The sequence below is a fragment of the Emydura macquarii genome, unplaced genomic scaffold, assembly GCF_026122565.2.
Source record: "Emydura macquarii macquarii isolate MOO-44397 ecotype Brisbane River unplaced genomic scaffold, CSIRO-AGI_Emac_v2 contig_499, whole genome shotgun sequence".
Taxonomy (NCBI): Eukaryota; Metazoa; Chordata; order Testudines; family Chelidae; genus Emydura; species Emydura macquarii.
Window position 1 is genome coordinate 3,911,565 of NW_027130636.1, and position 27,376 is coordinate 3,938,940.

General features: G+C 44.3%; 1 protein-coding gene and 1 long non-coding RNA gene across 5 annotated transcripts in view; one reads left to right on the forward strand and one right to left on the reverse strand.

Annotated features, from left to right (window-relative positions):
• Positions 1-26,451, forward strand: part of LOC137147067 (uncharacterized) — a 30,126-nt gene extending 3,675 nt beyond the window's left edge. The window contains exon 3 of the long non-coding RNA XR_010918137.1: positions 25,126-26,451. This is a non-coding gene — a long non-coding RNA (uncharacterized lncRNA). The remainder of the gene's footprint in view (positions 1-25,125) is intronic.
• The window catches only part of VPS8 (VPS8 subunit of CORVET complex), a 223,567-nt gene continuing 202,076 nt past the window's right edge, over positions 5,886-27,376 (reverse strand). For all 4 annotated transcript variants that reach the window (XM_067538775.1, XM_067538776.1, XM_067538774.1 and 1 more), the window contains 2 exons: positions 7,994-8,074; positions 5,886-6,815 (listed from right to left, as the gene is read on the reverse strand). In XM_067538775.1, the coding sequence (XP_067394876.1) occupies positions 6,666-6,815; positions 7,994-8,074 (231 nt within the window). In that variant the 3' untranslated portion in view covers positions 5,886-6,665. The remainder of the gene's footprint in view (positions 6,816-7,993; positions 8,075-27,376) is intronic.

Here is a 27,376-nt window from a genome sequence, read left to right on the forward strand (position 1 = left end):
CTTCGCCTTAAAATATGCACAGCTCTGGCCCCCTTTGCCAGCATCTCAATGGCTGGTATGTCACAGAGGCAGCTGAGCTCCCTGCTGCTGGCCGGGGATTTAACCACATAATCCCTGGGTGTTTAAAGCCAAAAAGGGGTCGTGATGCAGACCTTTTGGAGGGTGCAGATCCTGGGATGCAACCCCACAGAACCGGCCACGGCCAGCAGCTTTACCCTGCCAGACTGCATGGCAGAGCCCGGCTGCTTGGCAGTGAGTGGAACCTGCTCACTGGGAGCCACTCACACAGCAAGGCTTGGACACTAGACTGCCCGAGGGGGTTAGAGTTGGCCACATAGCGGGATTAGCTGGGTTGTTAATGGGACCCTTTCCCTGTGTGGGCTGGCAGGGTGCCACTGTAAACCTGGTACTGCTGCGCTCAGTGGCCCTTACTCCAGCTCACCTTTCCCTTGGGCATCTGTGTTCAGGGTTGCAGTGCCTCTATGGCAACTCCTCAGCTTGAACTGGTGAAAAAAACTCCCCCCCATAGCTCAGCTTCTGCCCTTTTATTACACTCCATCACAAAGCTCCCATTCCCTAAATTGCCAGGCTAGCTCTCCCTGCACAAACCAGTTCTCCTTGGTGGGAGCCAGCCTATTGTCTAGGCTGTATATATTTGACTAGAAGATCATCCCAATTTAATGCCCCTTTACTCTCAGCCCTGTATCAGTTCCCCTTGGTATGTCAGTTCAATGTGGGGGTAGACCTGGCTAACAGAGAAAATAAAGCCCCTCCGAGCCTGCAGGCTGACACATACTACTGAGTATCACAGCATCTGCTCAGTGACAGTTTTCAAACTAGATAGGAGGTGAGATGCACAGAATGTCTCATCCTCCTCCATAAGTGTGTGTCCTAGCAGTTAGGCATTGCAAATAGCTACAGTGTCTTATGGCTTGCTGGAGTATGAAATCAGTTTGGAAAAACAAACCAACCGTTTAATTTTCTCTGCGACGCCTCTGGGTGTATGAGATGGCACAAATAGCATGGTGCCTGGCAGGGGGGGCAACCATAATAGGGCTGATCCAAAGTCCTTGGGCATCTTTCCACAGGCTTTGGAACAGGCCTTATAAGCATGGATCAGCTGCTCATGCTCCCATCTGTGGTTCAATATGTTGGTTACATTCTCACTTACTGCTGGCTGGTGGCCTGCTTTCCCCAGAGCAGCCACGGCCACTTCATTAGTGACATGGGGGTGAGAGCAGGGGCCACCTCACTCTCAGTCGTGACTCTGTGCAGGCCCCTCCCTATGGTTGGGGATCCATGGCTGGAGGCAAAGGAGCTGGGTTCAGGATTAGAACAGGGCTACTGGCCTCAACCCAGCCCTCTATGAGAAGGCCAGCTGCGTGAACATGCCCTAGAGGGGTGACCTGTGTTGCTGGGATGTGTTCCTCTACAGTGGGAGGCTGGCAGGGCCCAGCCCAGTATGCTGGTTAGTTTATTACTCTACTTTGGCTCTGTAAAGCCTGGCCAATTGGTAGGCGGAGAGGGGCCCTGTGCTGTCATGATGCTACAGACTCTAGTTGGCGGGTCTCAAGTCCCGCTAGAGAGCGCTTCTGTGCCGAAGTGGGGCAATGTCCTCTCCAACCTCCGTGTCCTTGTTGTTGGGCATCGTGGATCCCATAAAAGCCTGCCAGCATGCACACAGCTCAGTCCTGGCCCAGGGCAGGAGATTCATGTTATAGATTATTTAAAACTTTCACTCCATTTACCTTCTTTCTGTTGCTGGCTCAGGGATGCCTGCTTATTGGGGAAGGGGAGTTCCCTGCACTAAGAACCAGAGTAAGATGGAATGTTCACTTCCCTCCTTGCCTGTTACTGCCTCCCCTTCCACCATTGCCAGCGTCTCCTCTGTGATAGCCTCTGGCCAATAGGCTAGAGCCACAGGTTTTATGGGCAGCAGGGATGGTTAGGGTAAGGGAGCCTGACTTTATTTACATCCAATAATACTGTGTAGTCAGCACTCCACAAAGCTTAAATAAATGAGTGATCCCTGCTTCCACCCAGCAGGATGGAGGGTCGGTGAGTTTAACTTTGAGCACAGAGACCATAGGATCAAGGCTGAAGGCCTGACTTTGGGTTCTGCTGGGCACCTTTGTGGTGGCTCAGGCTGGCTAGAAAATATTGCCAAAGCAGGGTCTCTGGCACTGCCCCGGCATACGAGCAGGGCTAACAGCGGTGGAGGAGCAGCAGCCAGAGCACTTGACGCCATGCTGGTAGGAGGTGCTGGGAATCTCTGTTCATTGGAGTAACCGCTGCCCCTGCTCTAACTTCCTACTGGGACATGTTGGGCCCAGCCCCGCTGCCTGGCAGACAGCAGACACACGCTAGGTTAGAGGCCATCATAGAGCACCCCTTTGGCAAACCTCACCAAACCGGTCTCTGTATTATGGTAGCACCTTCAGGCCCCCACCTGCTAGGGGCTGCAGGGAGACAGTTCCTGTTCCAAAATGGTCGTAGTCTGAACAGACAAGACAAAGGGGAAAGAGGCACAGGGAAGGGATGTGACTTGGCATCCAGTAGGTCCATGACAGTGCTGGGAACAGAACTTGGGGTTCCTGCCCTCCCTGTGTCCCCCATAACTGACTTTAGGCCCCACTGCCTTCCTGAGGAAACTGCTTCTAGCTCCCCCAAAACCCACAGTGACCTCTTTTCTAACTGCAGAGAGCTGAAGTCCTCCTGGCAGAAAACGATGTTATGTTGATGGCAATGTGTATTACCAAAGGCCCCACCCCTCCATAGGGAGCAGCTGCACGATGATAAGGGCTTTAGGATCTGAACACATTTAAATGATTTTAGTAGAAACCTCTGAAATTACTCTCCTGGAGTCATTGTGATGGGAAGAACTGACCCTTTAATGCAGGGACATGGGGCCTAAAAGGGCACCTGAGCACTGTGAGCCAGAAAGTCCTTTAATTTAGAAATAGCAGGGACTCTGTTTTCTTGTGTTTGATTCCTGGCATTTCAGCGAGCACATTAGCATACAACCCTCCCCTCTCTGAACATGAAAGGGCTGGGTGCTTTCCTCAACCAGCCTGACAATTAGCAGGAGATGACTTATTCAGCCTAATGCAGGGGAAAAATACAGCCTTCATTAAAATTTTATCAGAGCTGCCTTCCTTCTTTCCTCTGTAATTCATTGCAGCTGAAAAAAACCCACAAGCCATTTCCCACATATGTTCCTTCATATCAGATGTCATCCTTTCTGCAGAAGCAAAAGCACCATTCTCATCTCCACTCTAGGCCTGGCACCTGGAGGAGCAGCAGGAGGGGCATAGATGTCTGGGCCCAATCAGACAGGAGCCCGGGCCTCAGCCCTGCACATTCCAGCTGTGGCCTCAGCAGCTATTAGGCAGGCACCAGCTGCCCAGAGCCCATAAAATGTTGCAGGGCAATTGTGGCCAGAGGTGAGGCTCCTGGCTCCAGAGCCAACCTGCCCACCATGCATTTAACACCCCACCCCCGCGCTTGAGAGTGAGGGGGATAGGAAATTGTGAGTGAGGCATAGTGCATTGCAGACGGGGGTGATCGGAAATGCACACAATCCCAAGAGCTCCAGTGAACAGGAAAGAGAAACTGGGAGACACTGACACCTTGATGATTTCAGAACAAAGCAAAAATCCTGCTAACAGGTTTGTGAGTGACATAAGGGAGATAGCAGTGACCCATCCTCCAGCTAGCTATTTTTGAGTTTTCTACAGGCACTGACACCATCAGCTTCTATGGTTGTTCGCTACAATCTGGTTAGGGATCTCTTATGCCCTTAATTCCCTCAAAATGGGGCCTCAGAAAAATTGCCTCAGAAAAAAAATTGCTTTGTCCTCTGTTAGTGTGCCTTGCCCCCCGGGGGGTAATGATTTCTGATAGAAATGTCTCTTTGCCTGGAATCAGCAGTTCCCAATGAGCAGGTCAGATTTCAGCCTGCTGGCTCCTAAAGACACCTCAGTAGCTGGGAGCCTGTGACTGAGAATGCACTTGTGAGCATATAGGAGGAAATTTTCCATTTTGGGATTCTTCTAGTATGCAAAGGGACATGCCTGATTTCTTGCTGAATGCGAAGATGGAAATAAACTCAGTCACCTTGCTCCATGCAGCTGAACTGTATTAAGTCTGTTCTGCTCATACAAGATGTTTGATTTGTACACTGTATAGTGCTTCAGTGTGTGTTGATTATAACTGGGCTATCTGCAGATACGACATTTGGGCATTGGAAGGGCACAGAGTAGCCCAAAGTAGCATCCAAAGGAAAGCACTGCAAGCCACGTGGACAAGGCCCCGAGTTCACAGGGCTGCCCCAGAAGCCATTAGACAAAGCAAAACTTCCATGGTATTTCTCAGGGCTGTGCATACTGGAGGGAGAAGCAGCAGCTCTAGGTATTTGCTGAGCAGCAGTTCTTAGAGCAGCCACTGCCACGACTGGGGCTGCTTTCCATGCCCCAGGGCTGGGCTCCTGGCTCTTGCTGTGGCTAAGCCCCAAGATACTATACTGTGGGGAGCAGCTCCTTGAAAGAGCAAAAGGATTCCCAAGGGAGGCTGGGTGTGTGTATGTGGGAAGATATTCCCAACACGGGCTGTCCTCATGCCAGTAACATAGCTATATAACAAGGTACCAGGATCACAACTCTTCTTCCGCAGGGCTTCTCCAGCACTGCAGCATGTGCATGTGATAAAGGCACTAAGACTGCCTGATAACAATGTGTTTTACTGGGGCTGGTATTGCTTGTTTTCTGTCTAGGTGGCAGCATTTATATGCTCACCGTGCAGTGCCCAGTGTCTCTCGGCGGGGAAAGGAAGCACTTTAGCAAATGACCAGCTCAGCTCCAGCCCCCCAGTGACTGGTTGGTTTGTGTCCCATGTCCATTAGGCTGGGGCTTTATATCTTTCAGTAATGGGCCAGTCAGTGCAGCAGGTAGTCTGATCTATGTAAAAACTCCAGCCATTCACTGGGGGCCTCCAAAGCAGAGTACGCCTCACAGGCTATTCCAAGGGCAGGGGTGGGGTCTATGCTGCAGAACACTGTCAGAGACTTTAAATGGCTGGGAGCTCCAGGTAAAATCAGTCATTTGCTGGGATACTAAAAATAGTGTAAAATTCAACCAAAGCAGGGGAGGTATTACAAATGACAGGGGTTCACAAAACCAAAATCCACCCTCACTATCCCAGAAATGGACAGCAGACAGTTGCATGGAGCGTGAACTGCCCACTTGCTTTTAGTGTGCACCCTCCAGGAGACTAAGCCAGTGCCACAGGGCTGGTATTCAGGCGCCTGCAATGTTGCCAGCTTAGAATTACTTTTCTTGTGGATGCATAGGAGGTCAGTTCTTAACCCTGTCAAATCATCAACTCCATCTGCACTACAGCCCTTCCCCCCCACTTTAAAAAAAAAAAAAAGAAAGAAACCAGAGGGCTTGGGAGGAGGAACTGATCTGTTGCTGGTCTAGTTCCTTACACAGGAAAGGAAGAAAAGGTTGAAAAATCAGATTCCTTCCTTTTATGGACTAACTCATGTCCAGAGTACACAGAGTAAAAAGGGGGGGAGGGGAATAAACATGTAGATCATTCTTAGAAGCAACCACCATAATGGCCATATGCATTTACTTCATATTTCCTTCCATTCAGTTGGAAATAGCAAGATCTCTGTGGAAGTGCCAGCACCCACTCGCTCATACAAAGAGCTTGACTTAGTTGTTTGTGGCTGGCAAGTTTGCTGAATGGTAAATTGCCATGTGTCTCTCGCTACCAGAATTCCTGATTATTGGCACTTCGGAGAAGAACTACTCTTTCAAGAAGTTTCCTCCACCAGCTCCTGTAGCACAGCTTAAATACAGACATTTACCAGGACTGCATGATTTGAAGGCAGGGCATTTTTATTAGAGAATATAGTTTCACAGGAGCATTGCATACAAATTAGTTTACTCGCAAATATATGCTCTTTTGCAGTTTCTGCTCCTTTGAAGGGCTGACTGTGTTTCATGCGGCCATGCCACCCACTTCGCTTATGATAAACTACTCTTGTTCCAGGAGATCCTTAGGGCATAGGGATTTGTCTAAAAGATTTTTTTTAAACTATAATAAATTAGCTATTTCCCTCAAAGTTAAGAGGGCAGCTTGAGAAACGCTGACTTTGGATGTGTAACATGTTCTGTATTCCCTTGGTCAATCTGTCTAAGAAATAAAAACGTACTTAGAAGATGTTCCAATTACTTGGATAAGCTTTGGCTGCAGACACAAATCGCCCTGAGGTTAGTACAGCTGCCTCAACTTTATACTTCACTCAAGCCAAACACAGGGACTTGACAATAGTTTATAGCTTTCCGTGCATCTCCTTGGACAAGAACTTTGACAATGATCTCTGTGATGTTCCTTCGGTTTTGTTAGAAGAAACAGAGGAAAATAAGCCAACAGAGAGAGAGATTCCACAAGGTTACAAATGCAGCAAAGTCATTTGACCCAAAGTAATAAGTCAAAGTATTCTGGGAAGGACGTGATGACAATGGACAGCATATCCAGCCTAGCTAATAAGGCCCTGAGCCAATAAACTCACCCTCTGGGATTGATGGTTGAAACCATCCCAGAATTTTCTTAGGCTACCATAGAAAGACTATACCTACAGTCTGGCAATGGAAGGGCTACTCTTCAGTGAATGGCGGGGGAGTAAGATGTAGCTGGAAATTCTCGTTCTGGAAGACGCTGTTCAGTGCAGGGTCACCCTGTGAGACATTAAGGAGCCCATGTTTTTCACCACCTCGAGTCCGAGACAATTCTGTCAGGAGAGCTAACTGCAAGACAAAAGAAATATACCCATCAATACAAACGGGCCTCAGCAATCTTTATGGAAGCATTTATTTTAAGGGATGCATGTGTGTGTGTATGCATGTGCATGTGCAAAAGGAGGTACAGACAGTATGGGTTCCTTCCACCTGTCCCCTTCCTTTTACAAGAAATTCAAGTAACAATGGTACAAGTTTAAAAAAAAGGGGATACATTTTCACCCATTTTACAGTTAGCCATGAAACTCATTGCAGCAGGATATTACTGAGACAAACAGATTAGGAAATTTTAAAAAATCCAAAACTATTAAACCCTGTCTGCACCCTTAACTACAGAGAAAGTGCTCACAATGCCTCAATGAAAATAGCAATGGGAGCTATGACAAGAAGGACAAAGTTACAAGGGATTTTCATCCTCCTAATTCATTATGAGCAGATCACTCGCTGCAGGCAGAAAGAAGTCTCTCTGTGGGGTAGTATTGCTCACTTACACGTTTTGAAGATTTTAAGACTCTCTCTGAGGCATGTGACATTGGCCACTGTCCAGAACAGAATTCAGAACTAGATGAACAATTGCGGCATGGCTATCCTATGTTCCTAAGCACTAATTAAGCAGGAAGGGTTTTCATCTTCACCCTCTCTGCAATGTACCTCATTTTAGATGGATAGCCCTCCTCTAGAAATACATGAAAGAGATAGCAATCTATGCAGTAGGGTTGTGCCTATATTTTGCATGTGTGCACACACGCACTGTACCCTCTTAAATTAGTGCAAGGATCCTGGAATAATTGCAATTATTGGAAGGATTTTATATGGCAAACACTGTTTTGAAGTGAGTTTAGATATTAGTATTTTTTATTGTGGTAGTTTCTGTATTTGAATTTTGGTAAGTGGGAACTGGCCCTTTGAGAACAGGGTGACGACATAAATGCAGAATGTGTTTTTGAAGGTGACAGCAGTATGTGCGAAATTTTGCCCATGTTTCAGAAGTGGAAGATCCTGCCTACGTAAGCTCCAAAAAGATCAGAATTTGATTTAGTAAGCCTTATATTTCCATATTGCAGTAGCACTGAAAGAAGCTCTTGGGAAGAGTCAGAGCCCAGATTGCTGTCTCCAATTGATGGCACAGAGTTGGGTACAATTCAATTCACCAATTAAAAACGAGAGATGGTTTATAAAAACTTTACCCTGGAAGTTCCTCGGTAGAGTCGACAGAGCTGGTCAAAAGCCTGGATTTGCTGCGAATCCAACAGGGACTCTGCACTTGACTAAGAAACAAAGTTACAAGGTTACAAAAAATTAAATACATAAAACCAAGCAACTAAATTTAAATTTTATTTAGGTAGGTATTTACACTGACTCACTACCATGAGGTCTGAGCACCTAGACTACAGTTTGACACCTTCTTAAAAAAGAGAACATGCTTGTTTTGCATCAGGTCACTTTTCTATGCAAAAAGTGAAAGTCTGAACCACACATTACAAAGCTCTAACTATACTACGGGGTTATGGTGACATATCATGATAATGTGCACTTAGCACTATACTGTGCTTAATTCATCTTACCAAAGTGCTTTACAGATATGAATTAAATTAATAACCTGGTAAGGGGCAGGCGGATTGACTGTCCAGTATTACTGTACCCTTGTTCGGTTATAAGCTGCTAGTTTCTGGAATTTACTTTTACAAAACAATATACAAAATATTCATGCTAAAGATATTTTCACAATGTTCTCAAATGTGCAAAAAAGGTTTTTATGAAGGGTTTTGTTTATATCATTACAATTATATAACTAATGGTTATTTATTGAACCACCTTAATTTGAACTTACCTCAAATCTCTTTGGGCATGAAAGCAAGAGTCACAGTAGTGGCTCAAGCCAAATTAGAAAAAGAGATCTATTACCACTTCTGAAGGAGTGAAGTTGATGGGAGTTTTTTACGACTTCAGTGGAGCCAGGATTTCAGCCTTTGTGTATTGCCCTGACAATAGCATGCACCGACACGACTCTGGTTGTGCATATTGAGTGAAGGTTATACAATAGTATACTGTAGAAGTAGTGAGTGCATCTTCCTCAATCAGAGCCTTAAGCATCCCATATCACACGTTAATCACTTAAGTATATTTATCATCCTAACTTATTTTGTATTTATATTAAGGTTATTTTGTGCTTAAACAGCACCTTCAAATGCTTTGCAAGCATTACGTTTCAAAACACCACTGAGAACAAGTGTGGGACACTATAACACTTCAAATACATGTAACCCAAGGCACAAAGGTTGTGACCTACCCAGTCACACAGCAGGTCAGTGGCCGTTCTGGGAAAAGAAACCAGGGGGCTCCCAGTCTCCTGTTCTAACCATAGGACGACAGTCATTCCCATATGAGAACACCTAAGCAATTCTTTATGGTAAAGCCGCAAGTCAGTCACTACAGTACGCAAAGCTTGGTACCATGTACGGCCCATGTGCTGATTTTAATGAACAGCCTATGAGTTTTATTACAGCTTGGCTCAGGCTAGTGGTGGTTGGCTGTCCAGGCTTGCCATGGGTTGTGATAGAGGAAAGAATCCTGAACTCATCATCTCAAAGGTAGGAACCTCACCTGCTCAATAGCCACTCTGTAACATCCTCTTGGAGGCCAACCCTTCCCTTTGTCCAGAAGAGCATGAAGGCTAGACACCTGCTGGAGAAAGTGTGCTGCAGGAAACACAAAGCTGCCCTTTTGCCTGAGGCCAAAACAAAGTCAAAGGCTGAAGAGATGAACTACTGCCCAATGAGGGGAGAAAAGAGAAGGCTCTAGCATGCCCATAGCAAAGTCAATTAAGCCTGGAAAAGGCCCTAAAATGACCTCGGGAAGAAATAATTCCATTTGGTCATGGGGGGGGCGGGTGGATGGACCGACACTAACTGCTGATGAGCAGCTGGAGGGCAGGTCCCAGTGCAGCTCTGCCTCCCAACTCTCTGCAGGAGAGGACCCACTCCTGCATATAGCACTACCCACACTCTGGAGAGCTATTCCTGGCGCTAATGGGGCAGGCAGACTGATGCCTCTAGCTGCCTTGACAATTCAAGGAGATGGAATGCAATGTTGTATTATGTTAGTACAATGCCTTCTACTGTTGACAGTTATTCGATTATCTACTATGCAACTTGTGCCAGTATGGCAGCCTCCTGAAAACTACACATGCCCCAATCACAATCATAAATGTCTCCATTTCTTTTACTGTGTCTTTTTGTCTTTTACAATCTTTTCCTATCTTCTCTCATTGGTTCTGCTGACCCCTTCTTAAGATTTATTTTCCTTTTCTCTTGCCTTTAATCTGTTCTCCTGTCTTCCACTTTGTTTCATTATTGTGTGCTTTAATATTTACTTCGCTTCACACCTCCTGCTCGGAGCAAAGCAGTGGACAGAGCAGGGTGTCTGTTTGCACGTAAGAGCTGTCACTATCGCACTCAGACAGCTTATTCATTTCAACTTGCTCTGTGATGAACAGCTGGGGATAAATTACAGCCTACAAGCACAATGCAATCACTGGTTGAAAGAGAAATGAAACCCTGTATGTATAATATTGATGTCTGAAGAACCATGTTAAACTGCTGAAGAGATTTGAATTTTGAACAAACCTGCATTCAAGAGACCGACTCAGTTCCTGGATGAATTCTAACACAGCAGATCAAGACCTGTAATATATCACTCATACCAAAGGGATGTTTTACAATTTGGTGACAAACTGGAACTGATGATATAATATTCCTAACTCATTTCCCATGTCTTTCATGTTTGAAATGGAACTATTTACATTGTAAAATGTTACGGTCAGTAACTGTTTCAAGGAACCAATAGATTTAATTTGCTGCACACACTACGTGTCCACTCTAATATAGGTGTATGCACATCGCATACACTGCTTCCGGAAGCTTTTTCCCTAGTGGTATTGTCTGGGTTGGCTCTGGTATCCCCTGTAGTGTCACCCTCATGGCGCAGTATGTAGGGAACTGCCACCCCATTGCTCCCTCAGTTCCTTCTTGCCAGCAACTCTGACAGAAGGGTAGGTGGACAGGATTTTGGAATGGACACGAGTAACATCTCGAAGAACAACAGTTATGGAAAGGTTAGTAACCGTTTTTTCTTTGAGTGCTTGCTCATGTCCATTCCAATGTAGGTGATTCCCAAGGTAACAGTTTTAGGAGATGGGATTGGAGTTTTGTTGAAATCCTGACTAGAGAACTGCTTGACCAAAGGCCACATAGTTTCTTGCTTGCTGCGTAACTGCACAGTGAGATGAGAAGGTATGGATGAATGACCAAGTTGCCGCTTTGCAGACATCCAGGATTGGGACCTGCGCCACAAAGGCCGCAGATGAAACTTGTGACCTTGTGGAGTAAGCGTGGGGGTGACACATTTGCCAGGTTGTAGCGCGCACAGATGCAGGTGGTGATCCAGGAGGATATGCTGGTTCACCTCTCATCCTATCTGTGATGGCCATGAAGAGTGGTCTTCCAAAAGGGCCTGGTTCTCTGTATGTAAAAAACCATCTGACATCTAAGGAGTGGAGTCTCTGTTCTTCTCTGGAAGCATGAGGCTTTGGGTGAAATATCAGAAGGAAAATGTCCTGGGAATTCTGAAAATGTGAGACTGCCTTTGGGAGGAAGGACAGATGGGGTCAGAGCCATACCTTGTCCTTAAAAAAAGGACTGTATAGGGTGGCTTAGATGTGAGTGCCTGGATTTCTGAGACCCTCCTGGTCAAAGTGATGGCCACCAAAAATACCACCTTCCATGACAGGTGAAGCAAGGAGCCGAGGTCCCATGAATTTTGACAGTCCTAGGTTTAAGGTCCTACGGCAGTACTGGTTTGTGTACCTGAGAGTACAAGAGCTGTGAGCAAAATTGGGTTTGAGGAAAACTGAGTGGCCGTTCACCAGTGGATAGAAGGCCGAGATCGTGGCCAGGTGAACCATTATGGATGAAAGTGCAAGACCGTCCCTCTTCAGTTGGAGTAGGTAGTCCAGATTCAGAGGTAGAGGCGCTTTGCCAGGCTGAACACCTTTCTGAGCTGACCATAGGGTAAACCTCTTCCACTTTGTGAGGTATACCCTTCTGGTTGATAGTTTTCTACTACCCATAAGGATCATCTGAACATCAAGCATGCTCGTTCCAGCTCGTTCAGCCAGAATCTTCATACCTTCCGATGGAGGTTCGGGTGGAGTAAGTGGCCATTCTCTTGGGAGATCAGGTCCGGGAGCAGAGGTAAACTGAAAGTGAACCTGTCAGTGGAAGAGCCTAACTTTGTGAACCAGTGTTGATGTGGCCAAGCCGGAGCTGAGATCATACGGGCCTTGGCCCTTCTAACCTTCAGTAATACTTTGTGGATCAAAGCTGTGGGAGGGAAGGTATGTAGTAATTTCCTCCCCTCTTGCCCCGCAGGGTAGAAGGCAGGCATCTGATAGAGAGCCCTGGTTGTGTCTCAGGCACATGCAGAATTAGGGACATTTCTTGTTGAGTTTGGTTGCGAACAGGTCCACCTGGGGAAATCCCCCACTTCTGGAAAACAGTAATGGATGGACCATTTGTGATGATTGACAAGGGACCTGCTTAAGTGATCACCAGGGTGTTCTGTAAGCAAGGGCTCCAGATGAATAGACTCAGCTCCGCAGAACTCCTACAAGTCCAGTGCTTCCTGGCACAGGAGCGACAAATGTGCACCTCCTTGTTTGTTTATATAAAACATTGCCGTGGTGTTGTCCATTAGCACGGAGATGCACTTCCCGTGCAAGGTAGATTGAAATGCCTGATAGGCTAGGCATACTGTTCACAACCCTCTGATGTTGATGTGAAGGTTCTACTCTTCCACAGCCCTGAGGTTTGGGGCTCTCAGGTGTGCTCCCTAGCCCATGTCCAAGGTGTCAGTGACCAGTGACATTGATGGGCTGGGTCTCGCAAAGGCAACCCCTTCCCACAGCGTCACTGAGTCCACCCATCACAGGCAAGAGCGAATAACCATAGGTGGGACTGTCTATCTTGTCCATTGAGTGTCAGTTTGGTGCATACACTGACGCCAGCCCTGTTTCAAGGGATCTCATTCTAAGACGAGCATGCTGTACTACGTAGATGCAAGAGGCCATGTAGCCCAAGAGCTTTAGACAGACCCTCGCTGTGGTGGTAGTGTACATCCACAGGTTGAGCACAAGATCCACTATGGTCTTGAAATGGCTCTCTAGAAGGAAGGCTCTGGTTTGGGATGAGTCGACCACTGATCCTATAAACTCTATCCTCTGAGTCAGTACAAGGGTGATTTCCCTTCATTTACCATGAGGCCCAGGTGTTTGAAAGTGGACTGAACGAACTTCACATGATTTTCCACTAGTTCCTTGGACCAATCCTTGATGAGCCAGTCGTCCAGGTATAGGTATATCAAAACTCCTGCCCTCCTGAGGGAGGCCACCACTACCGACATGCACTTCATCAAGACCCTTCAGGTTGTGGATAGGCCAAAGGGAAGCACTGCGAACTGGTAATGGTGGATATATTCTGTGGCCTTGAAAGATGCCTATGTGGAAGTATGCATCCCTTAAATCGAGGGTGGTATACCTGTCTCCTGGATCCAAGGACGGGATAATAGAGGACAGGGAAACCATCAGAACTTTAGTTTCTTCATGTACTTGTTGGGGTTTCACAGATCCAGAATAAGCTTGAGTTCCCGCATTGAACTTTGGGATCAGGAAGTAATGGGAGTAAAAGCCCGTGTTTCTCAAAGTCTCTGGGACCACCTCCAACACTCCTACCTTCAAGAGGAACTATAATTCTTGCAATAGCAGTCTTTTGTGAGAAGGGTCCCAGAAGAGGGATGGGGATAGAGAATGGGAGGGAGGCAGGGAATTGAGCTGGAAAGCATAGCCCACTTTTACTCTGGAGCACCCATTGGTCTGATGTGATGCTAGTCCAGGCATGGTAAAAATGGGACAACCAGTCCCTAAACCAGGTCTGCATAAGTCTGCTGGACTTCATAGAGTAGCCCGGATGATTGTAGCCACAAACTATGGCGCATGACAACCACCGTGAGTTGCTGCATCTGCAGCATCTATGGCTGCCTGAAATGATGCCTTGGTGATTACCCTGCCCTCTTCACCCAATGCTCCAAATTCTGACCTGGATTCCGCCGGCAGTTGTTTGAACTTCGAGAGTGACCCCCAAGAATTAAAATCATATCTACTCAGGAGGGCCTGGTGACTAGCAATCTGTAGCTGGAGGCCCTCTGTCAAGTAGATTTTCCTGCCCACTATGTCTAGCTATTTCACACCCTTTGCTTTCAGTGATGGTCCCTGCTGTCTTTGCCTTTCTCTCTCATTGGCTGTGGCGACAACAAGGAAACTGGGTGGTGGATGTGTATACAGATGCTCATAACCCTTAAAGGGTACAAAGTATTTTCTCTCAACCCTCTTAGCTGTAGGTTGGAAGGAGGTGGCTGTTTGCCACAGTGCTTTGATTGACCTTGATATGGCCTCATTCAAAGGTAAGGCAACCCTTGCCTGTCTGGAGGGTGCCAAGATGTCTCCCAGAGCTGTGGCAGACTCCTCTATCTCCTCGATTTTTAAACTGAGATTCTAGACCATCCTTTTCAGGAGCTCTTGGTGCAACTTAAAGTTGTCTTGTATTGGCTCCAATGTTATGCCCACTACTGCCTTGTCCAGGGATGAGGATGAAGTGGCCTTAGCCAATTCAGAGTCTTGCCCCTCCTGCTGGTCTGGTGCATTGTGTACTGGCGAGTCCTGGGGAGCCCAGAATCTCTGCTCCAATCACCGAGTCCCTTTCTGATGGGGACGGAGGAGGCACTCTGCCCACAGATGGTGCCAGTTGGGAGAGTGGTGCCAGTGAACCCTGCTGGGCATGAGTCCCATGGTGCCCATACTGGCCACTGGGAGTGGAACTGGCCACTGGGGCAGAAACCATGTCGGTATGGTGGTTTGGGTGCCTAGATCCCATTCCTGTCCTGCCAATCTCCTGTCTCTTCGGGACACATAAGAACCTGCCCTTGACCCAATCTGATGACTCACTTCTAGGTGACCACAGGAGGGCCATGCCCCTGGTTGCTGAGCGGCATTGAGAGCTCGAGCAGTACTGAGATTTAGAGCGGAGTGGAGCTGGAGAGTGGCAACAGGATGGGAAATGGTGCTGTGATGTGACCTGGTACTATGATGGAGATTGGCATCAGGAGGAAGACTGGTGTCATGTTGCGTGTCTGTGGTTTGAGCTGGAATGGTGCCCAAACTGCGGTCGGCTCCATGATCTCAGTCAGTGCTGAGAGTGCAAACAGCACCGAGATTTCGAATGTCAGGACCAAGACCTTGATCGGTGTTATGGGGTGCTCCTCAAGGTCTTCTGAGATAAGGATCACTGCCTCGTCATCACCACCAGCTTTCCCAAGCTCAGGCCTCAACTTGGTCAGGTCACGGGGTGTCTGGAATGATCTCCCTGGCACATGGCTCTGGGGATGGAGAGGCATTTGGAGAGTCAGCAGACTCCTCGCTACCTCGAATGACTCTGGGGTAATCGGAGGAGCCAGGGTAGAATCTTGATGGTGAGCCTTGCAAGGGGAGTCCAAGCGTACCAGACTCAACAACCCCGTTGACCAGGGCAAGAGTCAACGGTGCTAACTGGGAAACCCCAGGGCATGGGTGGTCTAGCACAGATCTCACCCATTGCTGCTTCTTCAGCGGGGTATGACTAGTCTGATTTTTTCATCCTCTTTCAGGGCACCAGCACCAGGGACCTTGAGCTGTGCTGTGGGATTCTCTTATTGAGACTGGGGCACTGCATGCCAAGGAAATAGATGGTGCCAAGTCCGCAGGGCGCTTGGAGGCCAGATGGAGTCCTGCTTCCATTAGAAGGGATTTGAGGCTGCTCTCTCCTTTTTTGTCCTCGGCTTAAAGTTCACACAAATGTGTCACTTAGCAGGAATGTGCCCCTCTCCAGGCACTTCAGGCAGTTCTTGTATGGGTCACTCACAGGGATCTTGTTGGGGAAAGTGGCACACTTTTTAAAACCTTGGGAGCGAGGCATGCCCTGGATCTGGTGGGAGGAATCCACAGGGCAGGTAACTAACTACTTTAGCAACTATTATTCACACTATCTAACAAGTATTAACCAACTGTTTACACTTGATTGTGGGTAACACTGAGGAGGAACTCACAGAGCGAGACGACAGTAGCGTTCCAGCAACCGCCACAGACAAAGAAGGAACTAAGGGGGCGGCGCTTCCCTATATACCGCACCACGAGGGCACCACTCCAGAGGACACCAGAGCCGCCCCAGACAACACCACTGGGGAAAAAGCTTCTGGTAGTAGTGCATGTGATAAGCATACACCTATGTTGGAATGGACATAAGCAAGCACTTGAAGAAGAAAGGATAACATCTACTCCCCCCACATTCATTCATAGACAAGAAAATGTAACGTAATTGCATCCGTTTTGCCATTTCTTCACTTGTCTGTATGTAACTATTAAATTGTTCTCAGGACTGATAAGCTGAAATATTGTAGGCAACTTTTCCTGTTGTCTTGGAAACGTGCTGTGGTGGATTTTCCTTTTTTAACTATATAACTAAAGGAACACTTTTCATTGTGATAGGGAGCATTTCTTAGCAAGTCTGACATCTGTGTGGTGCACAGAGGGTAAATATCTAGGCTTACACTCAAGTATAGTTTCTACCTCAATTGCCAGGGGCTGGCTGGGCAGCCAATTACTGCCCACCCAGTACCTCAATGTGAACTCAACAATATAGACATTCCTATTTAGAAAGAGTTTTGCAGATTAGAAACTATTCAGAACAGAGTGCTAGTTGAGTCAGTTTTGGTGGTTTTAAAAGGTCTGGTTGATTTTGCAAGGAGGAAAAATATATTCTCTGTTCCATATTTTCAATTCCAGGCTCCCCATTCTGATGATGGTGCCCAGGTCTCCATCACAGTGAGGCTATTTTCTATAGTATGTTTTCCCTGTAGCAGTCATAGCGCCACTACACTAAGCCTGCAATTATCCTGAATTGCACAGCGAGAGCCAGAGTAGAGCAACAACATACCGTAGTTATGAGTAGGAGTACTTAGATCTTGTGGCATGATTGTTTACCAACAGAAGTATAGCCTCCGGGAGCCAGACCTACCACAGACTATGTCACCATATCTACTAACCAGTGTTTCAAAGGGTATCATACTACTCCCAAAGTGCCACTTGCAGAGGAAGCCAGTCCATTCAGGAATAACAGAATATATGATAATCAGAAGGGGGAAGTGAAACCTGATTAAATCCTTGGTCTAAAAATCCCACCACATCCTAGGCTGGAATTTTTACACTTTCAGGTATGGAGCCTGCTGCTGTTGGAGGTGGGAAGCTACAGTGGAGCTGAGTATCCCTGATTCTGGAGCTGATTCTGCAATTGCCTGGACATAGGTTACAGCAGTTGGTTAGTGATAACCCCGCCTCAGCTAGTAGTTGCTGGAGTGAAGTGCACTTCTATGCTAGGGCTGCAAAATGTGGGCAGCATGGAGCCAGAGAAGTAGTACTCTGTGTTCACTTGGGATTCTCCTGTAGTGAGGGAACCCCCAGCTGGAGAGATCTGGTCTGTTTCCATCCCCTTCAAACTGCCAGAGTGGCTTGGTAACTCTAACTATAACCACATTGTTACAGCTCCTTCATCCTGGAAACTGCAGATAGAAGAGATCTACTGGGCCAAACACATCTATTGGCTTCAATTCCAGTTTAATCCCAACTGAGTTATAGTAGGGATGAATTTGAATCATTAGGACCCCTTGTCTACCTCCTTGCTCATGCAGGATTACTCCTTAGAACAGACTCTCGCGTTTTGTGCTATCTAGTTTTAAGTGACTGAAGGCTACAAGTACTCTGTAGCAAGATGGATCTCAACTTTGTGACAAGGGCTTAAAGAAGCCAAGAAAGTAGAGTAGCTGAAGGAAAGGTATTGTGAAGAGTTGACTCCGCTGGTAGTATTGACCAGAGCATTCTACTGTCAGCACAGTTTAGAAACAGCCTGGTGGCTCCATCTACATGCATACATCATTACAGCACAGGCTGCAAACATGCTGCAGAAAAGCCACCTCAGAGCAGCAAGACTAGATGACGTTCTCTTCAGAGCTCATCCATTCAATTTTATTATTTGTATTATCCTAGTGCCTAAGAGGCCCCAGTCATAGACCAGGCCCCATTGTGCTAGGTACTGTATAAACAGAGAACTAAAAGACTGCAAGCTCCTTGGGGCAGGACAACCTAAGTATAAGACAAGAGACAATAGATTGATACAGACAGATGGGGAGCATAAGAAGTTAGCATGATTGGCAGTGGTCTCTGCACATCAGTGGCATAACCACAGACAAGTTTTTTGTAGGCGCTGCAGTAAAGGACTTGAGTTCTGAGGAGAGATTTGAAGGAAGATAAGGTAGCTTTGTGGATGTTTATGGGAAGCATCTCTGAAGCAGAAGGGACCGCATGGGAGAAAGCACAAAGGTACCAGTTTGAAAATTAACAAGTGGGCAGTGGAGGCTGACTTCATTGGCCAGTCAGAAGTAAGCATCAACATCTTGATAGTGAATGAGAGATGATAGTTATGGGGGGATTGAACAGGAAGGGCCTTGAAAACGAATACAAGCAGTATTTGATGCAGGAGAGAAGGGGAAGTCAGGGGAGGAATGCAAAGAACGGTGAGATGGTCACAGTGACATCTTTGGAAAATGATCTTTACTGCAACATTCTGAATGGATATGAGCAGTTTGCAGTGTTCATATCCAGGATATCAGAGTGACAAGGCAGAGAGACAATATCTTTTATTGGTACAACTTCTGTTAAACTAAACTTTTGAGCTACGCAGGCCTCTGCTTCAGGATATGAGTAGGACAAAATTGCTTTTGTCAAGGCCAGAGAGAAGGAAGGATGTTGCAATAACAGATGATGAGAGCTTGGATGAGAGTTTTTGCAGTGTGGATGGCTAGAAAAGGCTGTATCTTAGACATGCAGAAATGCAAGGTTTAGACAGCCTGGATGTGAGGATGTAGAGAGAGGTCTGAGTCAAAGATAATACCCAAGTTACAAGAGTGAGTAAGAGGCAGGATGGTGATAGTATCTACAGTGATTGAGAAAAGAGGTAGCATGGAGGGCTTGGGGGACAAGATTAGGAGCTCCGGTTTAGCCATTGAGTTTGTGCTGATGACAAGATGTCAGAGATGAGAGTCAGGATTTTTGTTTGGACAGAAGGAGATGGGTGTGGAGTAGAGAGAGTTAGATATGTGAATCATTAGCATAGATACGGTTGCTGAATTTATATTTCTGGATGAGATTACCCAGAGATAAGGTGTACAGGGAAAAGACCGAGATCAAGGCCAGAGCCTTTTGCAGCCCGCACAGAAAGCTGATTGGTGGATAAGGAGGATCCTCTGAGGGACATGCTGAAGGGGCAGTTAGAGAGATAGGAAGATAACCAGGTGAGGACAGAGTCACTGAAGCCAAGAAAGGACAAGACTTCAAGAAGAGCATAGGCAATGGTGTCAAAGGCAGCTGATAGGTCAAGGAGGATGAGGATGGCGTGCTGGGTCTGAACTTTGGCTAAGAAGAGGTCAGATAATTTGACAAGAGCAGTTTCATTGGAGCGCAAGAGGCAGAAGTTGGAGTTAAGAGAGCCTAGAATCGAACTAGAAGAGAGGAACTCCAGACAGTGATTGTGAACAGTATGTTTAATGCACTTAGAGATGAAAGATAAGTGAGAGGGGTTGATAGTTGGAGGCAAGTAGGGCCAACAGTGGGTTTTTAGAGTTGGGAGTCTAAAGCGTGCTTGTTTTGTGAGGGGAAGAGCCAAAGGAGAGCGAGAAGTTGAGGAGAGATGAGTGTGTTCAGAGGTGGTTTTAGAAATTAAGTCAATGCACTCTAGGAGCTGGGCATGCTGCTTCCACTGTGCTCCCCAGAGATGAAGAACAAACTCAAAAGCTGGACAGGATAGTCTACTGGTTTGCCCATGACATGACTGGTTTGCCCATGACATGAAAAGCATCATTTCAGTAAGAAGGGCTAATGTGTCCATGAAACCTCTAGAACTTAATGTTTAGAAGCGACACACCTTTTTCTGCACAGTGCACCTCTGTGCGTGTGATTGGCAGGAGATAGCCACATGCTCCAGCTGCACCACCAGATGACAGGGTGTGCAGGCTTAGTAAGACAGACTCACACATTGGGTGCAACTGTAGCCAATGCCACCTGAACTGACAGTGAGTTTTGAATCTGGGGCCGTCAGTGATAAAAGCATGAGCCACCACCACTTGACCAAAGGCTAAGGATTCCAGCTGGAACTAAGCTGGAGACTTGAAGTTCTGCAGATCAGCCACCGGGGGGGTTGGGGTGGGGTGGGTGTAACGTGCACTGAATTATGGGTCACACAACACTACAAAAAGATGTTAGGGTGTCATAATATACACACATGCCTCAAGCACACCATTATACGACAAGCCCGATGGTCATAGTGAGATATGGAGTGATGAGACCTTTATCCTCAGCCAAATGAAGACCTTTGAGGCAACCCTCTCACAGAAGCCTGAGAAGCAAGTCTACGTTAAATCTATTACTGCTGACACTCCTATCCCATTACATACACTATGACTCTGCTCTTCTTTTACTACAAGATGAAGAGAGTAGGAAGGTGTTGGTGTTCAAGTGAATAGGGAAGTAGTAATTTGTACAACCCCAGATTTTTCCTTTATATTTGCAAAGATAGAAAAACCTTCTGTGTAGAATGGTCATACTTCCTGGAACTAAAAACTCAAAGCTATGCTTAATTGTATCTTTTATTCTTTTCTTTTGTCCTTTTAGGACTCTTGGGGGATACCATGGCAGATGCAGAGAAAGTGACCTCATTTTTAGCTACATTACTTTTCATGCAGAAACCTGCCATTTAGGCAACAGAGATACAGCTTTGTTACTTTTGCTCTGTAATCTCTGGACCTACCTACTGTTACTGCAGATACTGTCTGAAACTGTGAAGGCTAGGGGAAAAATGACTACATTTTAAACATCTAAAATGCTTTAAAATTATCATACAGAGAAAACCAGAAAATGCTGGTATCTGTTAGATACTGCACTCAGATACTGACTGTCAGGATATACCAGCCTGTATTTTTTGCTATAACAAAACATAAGACTCTCTGGGCTTTTCAGGATTAATGAGACAGTACTGGTAAAGCACTGAACATTAAAACAAAATATCCATGGCAAATATGGGTAAAGACTGTCTGAATGAAGAACAATGTGTGTTTCGTAGTTTAAGTAAAATAAAGGATTAAATTAGTTTAAAAATGCATGTTTCTGCATGTTTCATGTAAAGTGCAGGTCTGTTAGCAGTTGTGGGAAGGCCTTGAAAGCATGTGGTTTAATTGGAAAAGCTGGACCTGAAAGGTATCTGATATGAAAGAAAGAAGAATAGGCCCAAATTATCAGAGATAGCTGTTAAAGAATGATTGTGCATGCCAAATTTGTAGTGACCTCAAAACCAGCCAAAAACTGTTCAGCTACATTAGCAACAGGCAATGACATCACTTACTTGCTCAAGGCTATAGAAAGGTTTGCTAGTGCCTGCCTGACCAAAGTAGAGCTGACCAAAATGAGTCTAACCACCCTTGGCTGTAGCCCTTTTGTAAGTACCTTCATCAAATACTTATGAATGTTTTATTACTGTTTGGCTGTAGTAATTGCTTATTAGTTAGGCTTTAACACATGTTTAGAGCAATAGTATATATACCATTCATCCGTTGGATTTAAAAAAAGTTTTGGTTAAATTCATGTGTGGTGATACCTTGTATTAATAATAATCCCAACAAGGACAATTAGAAAGCATTTTTAAATGGATCAGGAATAAAAGGAATCATAGCAGTGGTATAAATCAAATTATTACATTAACATGGTAAAATGTCAATGAAGCAGAAAAGGCATAAACTCAATGAATATTTCTATTCTGCATTTGGAACCAAGCTGGCTGATTTAGCAATGTCATGAAATGATGCTCAAATACTTTTATCTTCCAACAGGAGCTAAGGAGGCTGTTAAACCACATCTAAAACGTTAGACATTTTAAAACCAGCAGGTTCGGATGATTTGCACTGAAAAGCGTTAGCTGTGGAGCATTCTGAACTTGACTAATTATTAGTAAATCTTGACACGATGAGGAAATTTTGTAAGAAAGCAGAGGATTTAGAGGCTGGGAAATGGGAGCATATAAAAAGGAAGGAAACATTCCACTAACGAACAGGTGAATCCAACACACACACTTGTCTCCCGCTTTCTATTCCCAAGCTAAGATCTGGCAAAAAAAGTGTGCAAGGACTGTTCTAACTGATGGCCACTATTTCTGAAAATTCACCTTGATTTAAGATTTGATGGAATATTCTCCTTTTTCCATTGACAAGTCTCCCCAATGGTGGATTTATATCACAAACTATCTCCCTCAAGGAAAATAAAGGGCTAGTGATACTTTTTAAAAATTGAAAGCAGTGGCCTCTAGCAGTCTGGTGTTCCGAGATTCATAGATTCAAAGGCCAGAAGGGACCATTGTGATCATCTAGTTTGACCTTCTGAACAACACAGGTTATAGAATTTCCCCAAAATAATTCCTCTAGCAGATCTTTTAGAAAAACATCCAATCTTGATTTAAAAATTGTCAGTGATGGGGAATCCACCATGACCCTTGGTAAGTTGTTCTAATGGTTAATTACCCTCACTTAAAAATTAATCCTTATTTCCAGTCTGAAGTTGTCTAGCTTCAACTTCCAGCCACTAGATCATGTTACATCTTTCTCTGCTAGACTGAAGAGCCTGTTAGTAAATATTTGTTCCTCATGTGGATACTTACAAACTGTAATCAAGATACCATAGCAGTTTGTATACAGCACTGCAGCTATCATTATATTTCAATGGTTCTGCTTTAGCACAGACTTCTAAACTCATCAATGGTCAAAGTTTAAGGGAGTCATTTTGCACTAATCATAGAAATGTTTTACTTGAATTTGAGATCTAACGTAAAGCAAAATATTTGCCAACTTTCCTGTTAACCAATAGTTCAGAAAGATGTAAGACCCCATAACCAGCCAGTTTTCAATACAATTCAGGAGAGAATCTTGCTGCTTTAGAATTTCAGATTTGAGCTTCTTGTGCTCACATTTTGATTTGTGTGCGTCATGGCACGTCTCATCTGAATGGACCAGGATATGGTCCTTTTTTCCCAGTGATCCTGTGAGCCCTGAAGAGTCAACCTAGCTGGTTTTGTCTCTAGGAAGTTTGATAGTCAGGGATCTCTGTCTCCTGTCCATATTCCCTGTGTATTGGAGTATCTCAGAATGAGGGGTGCGCCTGGAAGATTGGTACCGGTGTTCAAGGTTTTGGATTCCAGAAAGTAAAGGGAGAATCCCACCATCATCATACAGAGACATGTTTTTGAAGGCCAGAAGAGACCGTGATATTTTTTCCTGACCTTCTGCATAGCACAAGCTAAATAATCTCACCCAATTGTTCTTGCATCAAGCCCAATGACTTGTGGCTTAACTAGACCCTATATTTTAGTAAAACATACTATCTTAATTAAAGGTTGCAAGTGATGGAGAAATTACACAACTCATGGTAAGCTGGTTCCAATGGCTAATTACTCATTGTTAAATGTGCATATTTCCAGTTTTAATATTGCTGATTTCAACTTTTAGCCACTGGATCTCACTATGCCTATGTTTAGTAGATGAAATACCTGACCAGTGTCAGATATCTTCTCTCTGTGCAGGCAATTATAATGTGAGAGATCAGGTCACTTAACTTCTCTTCAATATGCAGGACAGATTGAGCTCCTTTCGTTTATTATTGATAGGCTATTTCCCAAACTGCAAATCATTCTTGTAGAATTGTTCTCTGACACCCCTCTAGTTTTTTCAACATCCGTTTCAGAGTTTTGACACCAGAACTAGAGAGGTCATTATTGATATTAGTGTCTCCACCTAGTAAGAGACGTGCACCATTTTTGCTGAGATCACTTTTGTTCCAAAAATATTTTTAAAAGTCCTTATCCTTATTGGCCATAGATATTTCACTGATAAGTTAATGGTACCAACTGCTTGCATTTCTTATCTTCTAATTTACATTCATTACATCATATAGACTTCCTGTTTCCTGTAGCAAAGGGACTAAAAAATAACCGTGGATGCTGCTATCTTCAGCTTCCATTGCATCTCTTGTTGCAAATGGTTCCACAACATAAAAAATCCTGGGAGCTCTCTCATATGCAATCTTGCCCAGGGGTCGTCTCTGTGTAAGTGATTGGAAGACCACAGGACAGTAACCTCCAGCTTTGTGACACTTGGAAAGATCACTGCCATGGTCTTTTCAGAACTATGCAGTACTGGCAAGGCTTTGCCCCTCCTTCTTTCTATCTCAATTCCTTGGTGGATTTTTTAAAGTTAATAATTGATAGCTGCTAATTTTTCTAATTTTAATTTTCAGTTTAATTTTTCTTAATAATTGGCAGATTCTACTGGCTTTCATTAAAAAAACAGTTTGCTTAAAGTTCATCTCCTTGTAGAGAAGTAGGGAAGCAAACATTTTATAACTTAGATTCTTATTACAATGCAGAGAACACAAATAATGCAGCATTGCAGCAACATGTCTTCAGATGATTCAATATAAGAACATTTAGTTTGGAATGAAAAATGTACTGCAAAGAAATGGATGCTAGGTGCAAGTTGGATTCCACAAAGGATGTAAAGACTAGCTGTGGATACCTCATGTGCATTATGTGCAAATGGAATAATGTAATCAAATGTATCATCCATCAATGGGGTGACCTGACAGAATTCCCAATAAAATACCTTGACATATGGAGAGTTCTGACAGCGAGGTCCCTGGAAGTCATGCTCTGTGGCAACTCCATGCTTCAGAATGCATTTAGGACCTGAGTGTTTCCTGTAGGAACTTAAGCTTCCCATTACAAAAAACAGTACATTTCTAACCGTTCCTGGAAGAGAAACTAACCTTCCAACCATGAACCAATTCTGTATTTTTTCCATCTGTAGAGTGACTGACAGAATGAGAGATGTGAATTATAAACAGTCATCACATTAAATGTAATATGTCAAAAGTAACTTTCACTAGTAAGTATTTAAGTACGAGATCTAGCTAATATGCTTTATCCACTGTGACTCACTCACAAGGACACCACATGAAAAAGGTAGAAAATTTTAAATATGAAAATAATTCTAAGTTCTAAAAATTAATTTTTGTTTCTGTCCTCAACAGATGAATTTAAGCATGTGGGAAAGAAAGAAGATCATTCTAGGAAGGTTGGAAGATCTTGGAGGATTGGAGTTTAGAGAAAGACCATGAGGAATGAATAAAACATTTCATAGTGATAAGGGAATTTAAGACAAAATTTCATTTTAAAATACTCAAAGCTACAAGTAATGTCTTAGATAATTTACTGGAGTTTTCTTCATGGGTGTTTTGAGGAAGCCTGCTTTAAAAATCCTGCAGGTTATCCAAACATTTCTAAAGGCACTGTGAGCAATGCCCTCAAATTCTGCTAAAATTTCTCCTATATTTCCAGTACCAATGACAGAGTCTCAAATCTGGGGTGAAAAGCCCACATCACAATAAGAATCCATTTTTTAAAAAACCCACACTGTTGTGGTACCTTTAAAAGCAACGAAATATCAAGGCTTTAAAACTGACATACCCCCTCAAAACACTGTCACAGGAAAATTTCTAATGAAGTTTCTTTGTAATGATTCACAAAACAGAACTGGACTTTAAATGAAAAAACCCATGTTCAAAGAAGATAAAAATGCTGACATTAAAGAATCATTACTGTTTCCACAACTCCTCTTCCTCTTTCTAACAGATACAGGGTAGCACAGAACATCATATACTGATTTACAACGTTGAAATGTAAAATGAATTGTTAATGGTAAGATTAAAAGCTTTGATAATTATATTTTTAATGATGTGCAATTATGTATAGTGAATAAGAACAGATGAGGTAACACCTAGGCCAAGTCCTTGCTGGCATACATTTTGCCAATTCTTTTACACTGAATTGTTAATCTACTTAAAACATTATTGCTGACAGAACAAAGGTAATACGTTGTTTTGGGAGATGTAAGTAAAAGACATCCCAGACAAAGAGTGGATAAAACCCAGGGCAGGGTGACAAAAACAATATTACCCAGAAACTACAAATTAAGCAGGAAAAATACAGAAATTGGGTAACTGAAGTTTGTGTATGTGTAATGTGTGGGTTACCTAAACTCCAAAGGGTTGATGTGCTAAAAGACATCTTGGATGAAGATTAATTAATATGTATGTAGAAATATATAAAAGACCTAAGTGAACACGGGCCCAAACTGGAGAAATACCAGGCCAGAAACTGAAGGACCAGTCAAAGGATCAGAGAAGGTGATGACTATAACAGAAGGTGGAATAATTTCCCAGTGCCCTAGAATGTGGTAACTTTGGCCCATTTACCACTTTTATCTGGTCTTATTTGTCTGTCAAATGTATGTCCAAACACTATAAACAATAATAATTCGGTCTCAAATTGTATAAATAAAGGGAAAAATTGAGTTACAAGTCCACTCAATTCAGGCTTAATCAGTTTCCCAACTTTTATCCCCAACAATACCATTAAAAGCAGGTTAGACAAACACCTGTCAGGGATGGTCAAGATAATGCTTCTTCCTGCCGTAAGTGCAGGAGACTGGACTAGATGACTTTGCCCAGTCCCTTCCATGCCTATGATTCTATGATTACTAGAGATTCTTCACATTTAGTGATAGGAAATGCTAATTTCTTTTCTGCAGTTCCTCCAGTACAGATTTCAAGGCAATTGTTATAAAAATTGCACACACACAGCAGAGACAAACACCACGGTTGCGTTATCATTTCACACACAAATCGCAGCAGCTCTGCAAAATTCCAACCGTCTTTGTTTCAGAAGGCTGGAATTGGTACCATGAAATACACCTCCAGGTGTTTGGTGGAATTTTTCCAGCACCAGTCCATTTCTAACTCAGCCTGCTAAAGAAAAAAATATTTAAACTCAAGATTTCACAAGGGAATACAGAACCAAGACCAAGAGATGAAGGAAGACTAAACACACAGGGCTTCAAGATAGCTGCAAAATAATATACTGGAGATATGTTCATGGGATGACACACACAAGCTATCAGAGATTCCAGGAGAACCAGCTGCCTCCAATGAAGATGATAATGTTTGAAATGGCAATAGTAACAGCTTCTCTCTTCTCTTGGAAAGTGTCATTTCCACTAAGGTTTCTTTAAATAACACCCAAACTTAAAGAAGAATGGGAGAGCCATTGGAAAACCACTTGTGTTCTACCAGAGCTGCACTGGCTGGTCTCAAGGTATCAGGTGAACTGTGAGGACTCTACAGAGGCACTTCACTGGAAATGTTTTGGTGATCCGAGCACATGAAGTGAGTAAGAGTGAGGCCAAAATGAAGTTTAAGAGAAAGACAAAAATGTTGTTTTCCC